At 38.8% G+C, this 9,541-nt stretch overlaps 1 protein-coding gene across 4 annotated transcripts; it reads left to right on the plus strand.

The window, feature by feature from the left end:
- Positions 1–126: 126 nt before the first annotated feature.
- RB195_026011 (uncharacterized protein) lies at positions 127–8,379 on the plus strand (the record flags this gene model as incomplete). Of its 4 annotated transcripts, XM_064214369.1 has the most annotated exons (14): positions 127–169; positions 232–335; positions 399–506; positions 769–850; positions 1,803–1,938; positions 2,245–2,311; positions 2,534–2,662; positions 2,724–2,872; positions 3,578–3,650; positions 4,004–4,104; positions 6,691–6,760; positions 7,812–7,901; positions 8,042–8,146; positions 8,218–8,379. In XM_064214369.1, 14 exons carry the CDS (start codon positions 127–129, stop codon positions 8,377–8,379), a joined length of 1,419 nt encoding a protein of 472 aa, XP_064070250.1. The 4 variants fall into 4 exon arrangements, with proteins under 4 accessions (XP_064070250.1, XP_064070251.1, XP_064070252.1 ...); XM_064214370.1 differs by lacking the exons at positions 3,578–3,650; positions 6,691–6,760; positions 7,812–7,901; positions 8,042–8,146; positions 8,218–8,379 and having other exon boundaries at positions 2,534–2,680; positions 4,004–4,265; XM_064214371.1 differs by lacking the exons at positions 127–169; positions 232–335; positions 399–506; ... (4 more) ...; positions 8,042–8,146; positions 8,218–8,379 and having other exon boundaries at positions 1,832–1,938; positions 2,534–2,680; positions 4,004–4,265.
- Between the last annotated feature and the right edge of the window lie 1,162 nt (positions 8,380–9,541).

The raw sequence follows: 9,541 nt of genomic DNA on the forward strand, positions 1-9,541 counted from the left end.
GAATTCCACGAATGAATACATTGCGTAGTGAATAATATTTTTGTGTAGTTTGTTTATAAAGACGTGCACGTCGCTTCACTTCACATAAAGTGGAATCGTAGTACTTTCACGTATTTCAGTTGCAAAATGCGGCTACTCTTCCTGCTGTTACCAGTTTTATATCAACTTGGTAAGTCTCATGTACAGAATGCTGCCCAGATCAGAAAACACGTACAACAATGGAGTTTACAGGAGAATGTCAGGATCTGACCGCAATTTGTGGATCGCTCGAAGCGCAGGCAAGCTGTGGTCAGTGCATAAAACAGCATCCAGATTGTGCATGGTGCCGAGATCCGGTAAGAAGTTTGCATCCAGCAAATATTGCTTTAAATTGTGATGCTTATGGTTCAACATTTCAGCATACAACCCATCAGAATCGATGCCAGGTCAGATCAGCTTTCAAAGCCGAGACCTGCAATCCTACATACGTGTACTCCCCAGCCACGGAAGTTCGCATCGGACCACATGTAAGTGTTGTTCAGTAGAAATTTTACAGCGAAGTGAATCAGTTAGTGTAGGTCATGAAAAAGTGAGGAGGGATGCTTGTATTTTTCTGGACGTCAACGATGTTTCGCAAACATCTGGCAGCCGGCCTCGAAAATGTCCAATTTATATGTGTAGATGTGAATGTTTGATGATATGACTGTGACTGTGAGACTTCAAAGTCCACCGTTTGCAGACAATTTGAAGGTATATCTGAGCGTTATTATCGTAAAGATTGCTGTTTAGAATTTGCCTCTTGGATCGCCTGGATCTGGGAAGTCAGTCGTTCAGATTGAACCGCAACAGGTTGTTCTGCGAATGAAACCAGGTATGCAACATGCGAACATCTTTCTGAGGCTCTCGTAGTGGTACGAAACAAAATGATACAAGGAAAACCACAAGCTGAGCGCTTTCATGGCTACTTCTACTACGACAGCCATTCAGTATTACTTGTAGGATCCTAGCGTTGACTAATGAACAATCAATCAATGGAATCATTTATCCATCTGAACTGCAGATACGACTTTAGGCCCACAAAGACTTTTTTCTTTCTGCTTGCAGGAATCCAGCTTAATCTCACATTTTTACCACATATTCTCCAACAAGTTCATGTTGTTCACACTTTTCATTCCACCTTAGCTGTTTTCCAATTCTCACCCAGCTTTGAAAATAATTTTTTCATGCATTTTACATCCTATTTTTAAGTAGTTCATCATTAGTGATTGACTACAGACGAACAACTGTTAAATGAAGGTAGCTTCAGTGATTTCAGGATGACATGACTTCGATTCTGGTGAGCAAAATCCCAAACACCTCACTACCTCTCGCAGGACAAAAATATTTCCACGTTTGAAATCCACGTGGATTTCTCGTGGATTTCTCGAATACCTTCCTAATTATATCACCATAAATTCTTCTCAACTAGGCAAAACGGTCTCATTCAGGAATAACTAATTATTATAGTACCCGAGTAACCCCGAGCCGATACCATTAAGCATGACTATTCCGGCTTATTAAGGATCGTGGAGTTGTTTTGTAGACCTCCATGGAAATCAACGCTTCACGTCCACACAGTTGTTAATGATTTAGTGACTTAGCGACAATCTAGAGAAAAAAATAGGACGCCTGAGGTTTTTGCAGAAAGGGTGTTATTCTCCAGTTTCTGGATCATCCAGATTCGCACTGAATTCTGTGTCGATCTAGAAGACTTCAATGGATATTTCAAATATCGTTATGATGAGCATATTTCTCCTTCCAGAAGTCCGTTCTCTCCTTTTCAGGCGACACTCTGAATGTGCAGTACAAGTATATGCACAAAAAACCCGCTCCTGGATACGATGTCAAGGAGTTTTTAGTACAAACAAGCGAATTCAAAAAGCTTGGCCTCGAAATGAAGTTCTTCGTCGACTGCAACGGGTATGTTTCCAACGGTTTTCTTCGAACCACAAGAGGTTCGCATTCGAATGCAGCTTAAAAACGATTTCCATCTGTTCAAGATCCACATTTTGCTTTTACGATTAACGTTTTTATTAGGATTAGATTGAGAATGGTGGCTGTAATTCAACTAAACGGGCTCTTTCCGTGGCATTTTCGTAATAGTCGTTGTTTGCTGCTCGAAAACGCCTCTTTTACGTTGATTTAGAGGTCCTCAAATCGCCAGCGTTCGGCGGTTTTTCTGTGACGTCATCGAGTCAAAATTCCTCCCGATACGTTCTGTTTTAGGCGAGAAGTTGAGGGGAAACAATGTCCGACTCTCAAGGAAGGACAGAAAGTCAACTTCAAGATAAAAGTAAGTGTATAAATGAGGTACTCACACAGACATACATACACACTCACGCACTCACGCACTCATCACTTCACACCCTCATGAGAGTTGCCGCATGATAGTGAAGTGTTCATCGATCACAGTGTGTCATGTGTTCAGGTTTTTCACTTCAATGATTAGCACATTTGATGCTTGAGAGGTTGTACGAGTCTCAGTCGTTCGTCTGATAACACCTCATGAACTCAGGTCACTCTTCTCGAATGTCGTGACGGAGCCGACGTCGCCATATCGGTCGGAGTATACGGTTACACCACCGTTTCTGCGTTGTACATCACACCTTTGTGCGGATGTGAATGCGAAAAACCCACACAACAGGCGAGTTCACGTTTCCACGTAAGCGAAACTTGAGGTTGACGAGACAAGCGGCATCTTTTAGGAGAAGAACTCTCCGCTCTGTCATCAGCACGGTAATCTCATTTGTGGACAATGTGTCTGCGAATCCACCAGAGGAGGGGATCGTTGTGAATGTCCACTTGCAAGCTATGGCGTTAAAAATGCTATGGAATTGGAGGACCGTTGCAGAGAGTAAGAGGAATTTCTATACGCCGTGCTCATTTCCAGCAATGGAACTTGTCAGGATTAATTTTATTATCAGCAAAATTGTTTGCCACCTATGTGTGCTCCTATTGGAAAGGAATTCCTAAATAGAAAATCCATAGGTACCAAGCATTTTGAGTTTGGAGATCACCAAAATTAGGAGTTCCCAGTGATATAGATGTGATGTGATATTATATGATAGTTTTCTTTCCTAATCATTTGTTAATCTCTGCAAAACCTTTTGATTTCTGTAACGATTACATGAATATCTAATTCCAGGATTCTTTTTTTCTTTTTCCGAAAAGTTTTTCCGAGATCGAACTGTTCGAAGTAGCTCGAAAAGAGCTAGACATTCTGCTGGTTAACCCTACATCCTTCAAATTGTGGATTTCAAAGAGACAAAGGCTAAATAGCGCAGCATATCGAATTCCACTTTGTGGTTTTTTGCCTTTCGATCTTCACTCTCGCTCGGGGCTAGCAAAATCCTCACAAAATTACAGCAAAATCCTTGTAAACAATTAATACAACAATGGCCCGGGGGCCTGTGCTTGAGATGTCGAGTCTATAAGTACTATCACACATCAACGTCATTTATTCCAGAGAAACTACTAAAGTTTCGGAACATCTGTAAAGTATGAAAGAGTAAAGCATGCTTTTGAGTGTAAAGTATAAGTTGACTGATATACATTCCAGGAAGCCAGGTGCTCCAGTATGTTCTGGACGAGGAATGTGTCGTTGTGGTCAATGCCAGTGCAAAACACAAACGGTAAACAACGACATTATCCCATTTTTTCCCCTTACCGATCGGATTTATAAAAATTTTAAGTGGAATATTAAGGGGCAAGAGATGGAAAAATAGCGCTCAAGGATATCATTCTAGAAACATGTGCGGTTCGCTTTTTTTCTGTTCCACAAAGCAAACAACACATTTTCTTTTCTGACAAAAAGAAGTGAGAATTGCTGTAACATATCATATTACCGCTGTCATTACGGCTGCATTTTCCGCTTAGTTTGTGTAAACTGACGATTTACATGTGCTTACAATATACAGCCGCTTCCTAGAATTTAAACAAACGAGTAACTACTGTCTTTTACAGCTACGAGCATTTTTCTCTTCAGATCACCGGTCGATTCTGTCAATGCGATCATTCATCCTGCCCTACTGGACCTGATGGTCGACAATGCAGTGGAAATGGTGTTTGTGAATGTGGAAAATGCAGGTATGATCAAGGATAAACATGAAATTCCAGCATTTTTGCTGCCAACATATCCTCGAGTTGCACCGTTTTATAAATCCATCACTCTTGAGAGAAGAGAGATGAGAGCAATTGATTTTCCCTCGTTTTTCGCTCGAACCTCACAGCAACCCCAGAACACATGAAAGCTAATTGGAGAATTTTTAGAAGCATTTCTATCCTGTATACGTATATTGAATGGATCTGGTCTATGAGGACAAAAAAAAAGTCTGGCTCAGGCCTTAATTCAAACCTTTTCCTACATAATATTAGGAAAACGTTAATAATCCTGGTGAACATATTTCACTACACAGGTAAGGTGGTACCAATAAAGTATTCGCCTTAGGTGGTCACAACAGGACCTCCCATCTTGTTGTTTCCAGGGCAACCTGTGCTTTTTAGACATTTGCCCGAAGAAAATCCCTTCCCATTCTGCAGAATGCCAGGAAAAATTTTTCTGTTGGAAAATAGTCAAAGTCTTATCCATGGAATCCATATCGTTATGAGTTGTCACAAGACCTCCCATTTTGTTGCTTAGTGGGGGGGGACCTGTTTATTTTTCGCATTTGCTAAATCTAAACGCCTTCCACTTATAACAGAAGTGAGAAATCAACAGCAACCTAATCTCAGGATCAGCTGGATTCCAATTATCCTATGAGAATCCAATTGATTCTAGAGATTAGGTTCTTCTAGTCCAATTAAATTTTGTCGATTTTTTATCTTTGCTCGATCCTGAAAAAAAAACAAACAAACCGAAGGTCACCCATGTGGAAAAGTAAAATCTACACTACTCATTTATCACACGCCTGTTGACAAGAAGCCCAAAATTGCCAAAATCGAACACAATCGCATGCATAGTTCACTGTGCACGTTTGTTTGTTTTCTCTTTTTATTTATTATATAATTATTTCCACTAATTTTTATATCTCCTATCTATAAATGCGTAGTGGATCCTCACCATTCCCAATTTTTCTCAAATTTTGGCAACTTTTTCACTTTCGATCAGCATCCATTTCGAACAAGGATTACTAACAGTATTAGACATTAAAAATAATTCTCCTTACAAGTATTACCAGAAAGAGGCAGGAAAGTTTAAAAGCTCCAAAACATAAATACAAAAATTATCGCCATATAAATCACCACGTAATAAACGGGGGTAATTTATGCATCAAAAAAGAAGTAGAAATAAATAGAAAAAAATAACAAAGTGTGGATAAAGTGTCTGGCGTTCATCAATCCGCTTGGGATACGCCCCCACATTCACTTCTATCCGGAATCATTTGAGGTTTACGAACGTGTAACTGGCCTATACAATGACTTGCGAGGGCTAGCCGATCTGTCAAGTCAGTGTTTTTATCCTCCCAGACAAGTCTGATACCAATTTATCGACCTCGGAGGGATGAAAGGCTTGCTGAGCACTAGGGCGGATTCGAACCATCGATCGATCGTACAAACAGCGGAACCTCTAACCGACTGCGCTACACTCGCCCAGAAAAAAATAATAATTGAATTCATTGTTTCCTCCCTAAACTATGCAAAGCATCTGTGATAATCTGATAACTGTTTGTAGATTCTTTCCTCAACTTGTTCTGCAATTCCTAATGATGAAGAGCGGGACAGGCTTGGATGAGACAAATCCTTGCACTATTCCTTAAGGGAACGAGCGCCTGTAGAATCTTATTTAACATGAAAATGGTGACCATACCATTGCGTTATGTGATAATAAACTGGCCATCTACATATTCGAATGCTTTTAACTAAATAAAATGGAAAATGCATTGGAAGTGTTTCAAACGATGTGAAAATTACATAATATTTTTAAAAATTCAGTACAGTTTCGTCCTACGAATTGAGGGAATTTAGAAAAAAAAAACGAGATACAAATATTCAGAACATGACTTTTCATGTCCTTTCGCACAAGAATCCCTAATGTTATTCAAATCCAATGCTTTCCATGAGATTTACAGCTGCATTCAACTCCATCTACATAGTGGCTCATTTAACTTGTTTATTTACTACAGTAATTGTAGTGTAATTTAAAAGCCTAATATTGAGTTGTTCTTATAGCATAGTTACGATTTTGGAGCTCAAAATACGTAGATTCGACTCACGAAGCGTTTAAAAAGGCGAAGAAGAAGAAGTCCAGAGTTTGAGTGTGAATTTCGAGGCAATCCATTGTATGTACTTCGCAAAAAATAACTCACACTGCATAATATATCTACAAAAATCGAGTTATCATAGGTTTCAAAAGTAGCAATTCCAAATTCTCCGATGAATGCATACCTCTTCAACAATCCTCATCCTCAGAAGAAAAATAGGCAGTGATATCCACATTTGAACCACTGAATTTCTGCTGTGAGCTGTAAATTCTTACCCGCACATTACTGCCTAAAATTGTAGTTCCAGAAAAGTTCCCCAGGAAGAATGTATGTGAGAGTTTGAGTGGATTCTTTATGTATAACAAGTAAACACAGAAAGATTCCGGAAGTGGCACAACAACAGAACATAGACAACTATTTTTAAAAAAAGAATAAAAATGCGTGAAATATTAATAGGAGTTTTTTTTTGTAGATGCGAAGATGGTTGGGAAAGAGACGATTGTTCTTGCAGCACCGACAAAGGCACATGTATGGAAGGCGGAGTAGGTTTTGCAAATATTTCTGGATAAATAAAGGATGCTTAACAGCAAATACGAAATTGTCAGCGAAAAAATACTTTCGCGGAGCATTCGATTGATCCTTTCTCTATTGGTTTCCCGTGAAGAAAATTCTAGAACATCAATTGAAGATCAACGAACTGTTTTCTTCTTCCGAGATCTCATCCAAGCTCTCTCTTTACATCTTTTCTGAATAAGTCCGGATATTGAAAAGTTAACTACTCTAAATTGTGGTAATTTGAGTAGGTTACCTCAACTAATCTATATGAGTAACGGCCATGACATTGTCTTTTTGGATTCGCACAAAAATTATCCGTAGATCGCTATCGATTACAGCGACATATCACGATGATCCAGCCTTTCTCTTCCTCTACTATCCTTAAAACATTCTTCAATGTTTGTATCCTGATAATTCTATCATATTTCTTCTTCATCATCTCTTTATTATGAATCTCATTTTCTTCTTCATTCTTTATCCCACTGGTTTTCTTTATAGTTTACCGCAGCAGTGCTATACAGTCACTTTCCACGAAATAAATCCTCATGTTTGATTTGCAACTTTACTCCTTAGATATTTACAATATGTTTTATGATGTGAATGTAGGAAAGGAAATCTAAACTGCGCAAATGTGTAGAAATCCGTAATCTTATGGACTAACTGACGTCAAACCCGTAAGGTCCCAACTTTTTCTTCAGAAATCTAGAAAACCTTCTTTTTCCACATATGTATCTCTGAATTTTTGATCAGTTAGCCTGGTTAGTTCATATGATGACGAAAAAATAATCCACTTTACTATCTTGTTGTCGACTTTTGTATTTGGTGTGGTAAACGGCGTTTAGTCTGCTTTTATCCGTATTTCTGGAATTTTAGACGATATAAAACTTCCACATTATGCCGATCAAGTTAATGAATTCTTCACAGTTTTCTGAAGTTTTGATCATCGTAGTAATTCCTTCCGTTTCATTTTTGCATCATACGGATTTCTTCTCCTTACGATTCTTACGGAGAATTTATATGTTACGACGTTTTCTATAGGCTGAATGCTCTGGCAACGGGCATTGCGAATGCGGAAAATGCGTCTGTGATGAAGGTTTCAACGGAGCATTTTGTGGTGCCCCAGATGAAGTACGGATCGTTGGTAGTCGGATAGCAAATACTAGAGTAGTACAGTAGTAGTAGAGTAGTAGTGTAGTTGTAGCTAGCCTAGCTTATCCATGCATGCCTTCCCGAAATTTCTTTATTTATGCAATCGCTTGTCAATTCAGGTTGTGACCGCTAGTACTCCTGAAAAGGAAGAGATGCCGGAGCCAGAAGAGGAACCCTCCGAGTCAGTTGAGCCTAGCATTTCCGAAGAGGAAGTGAAAGATGCGGTATGTGTTATGGTTAGAGAATAAAAATGCTGATAACATCTAGCTACTGTCTACTTTGCTACTATATTAAGGTGGAAGAGAATCCTGAACCAGCAAATTCTGAGGAGAACACACCCACGGAAACATCCGATGGTGATTATGGTTCAGAGCCGGAATTACCCGAGGAAGCGACGTCATCATCATCAGTTCTCGTTTTTCTTACTAGCATTTTTATTGCCACCATATTCATCTAATTTAATGGTGAAACCTGTTCTCAGATTCAGTAGTTAGATTGTAATTAATTATGTCTAAGACGTTGTGCAATGAGGAACAATCCATGCATTGATACTGAAATATCCATTCACATATTTTCGTACTCACATAGTTACGTTCGGATGTGCCCGTAGTGCAGTTAGGACGAGTGCCTTTCATTTCATTTTTCTACTGTTATACCTCGTAAATCCACAATTGATGTGTCGATTTCATAGTTTCCGTCACTTGAAAAATTCACGACAATTTCGAACGAATTTTGCAGCTCTTTTTTTCTTTCTTGAAACATGTACTCGATCACGTACGATATGTGGATAACGTATATTAGTTAATTCCTTTCCACTATCATTTCAACTTGTTCCCTAAATGACTCGTAGGTACTGAGAACGGACTGCTCAGTTTTATAATCGGTGCTTAATAGTCCGTCTTAATGGTTCACAGCCGTTGTCATCTTCGTACTGTTTTGTATATATTATTATTTGCTCACTTTTTTAATAAAACTATTTAAAAATTCAAAAATCTTCATTGGGAGTGCACCGACAGGCGAACGGAGTACCTTCTGCTTCTCATACGAAGAAAAATCCATTCTTCCTTGAAGTAAAAAAGGATCGAACATGAATTTAAGGAATTTCTGTACTAAACCAAACCCGTGAAGTGATAAGCACAGGTCCCATTTACTCTATTTTCCAACTTTTCATGGCTCCAATCAATTCAAATATCCATAAATGCTAACTCCATATCCGAAAAAGTTTAGCATACGTACTTGAATAGCGAATACGGACAATCAACCTTAGTAAAGAAGTTGGGACCCTCAACTTCCCTCATTTTATTGCGATCACTGCACACCATCAAATCGATAAATAATCAGAACTTTGATTCTTGTTCGGTCTGTTACTTCTCACAGATTACTGTCATTGAGAGATGAATTCTTGAAACGACTGAGCTTTGTAAATCGCTGTGTGGTAGACATTCCTCATAGGATCTACATATGTAGCAATAGTACCTAAGTGCATGATGCAAGATTACACAAAATTGTAGGCGTTCAAACTCAATTTATAAAAATTGGAAAAAAATTATGCATAAATAATGCAATGTGATTGAAAAAGCGTTCCGACTAAAAGTTCTGGACTACGGTCCACGAACTGC

Source organism: Necator americanus, chromosome X (genome assembly GCF_031761385.1).
Source record: "Necator americanus strain Aroian chromosome X, whole genome shotgun sequence".
Classification (NCBI taxonomy): domain Eukaryota; kingdom Metazoa; phylum Nematoda; class Chromadorea; order Rhabditida; family Ancylostomatidae; genus Necator; species Necator americanus.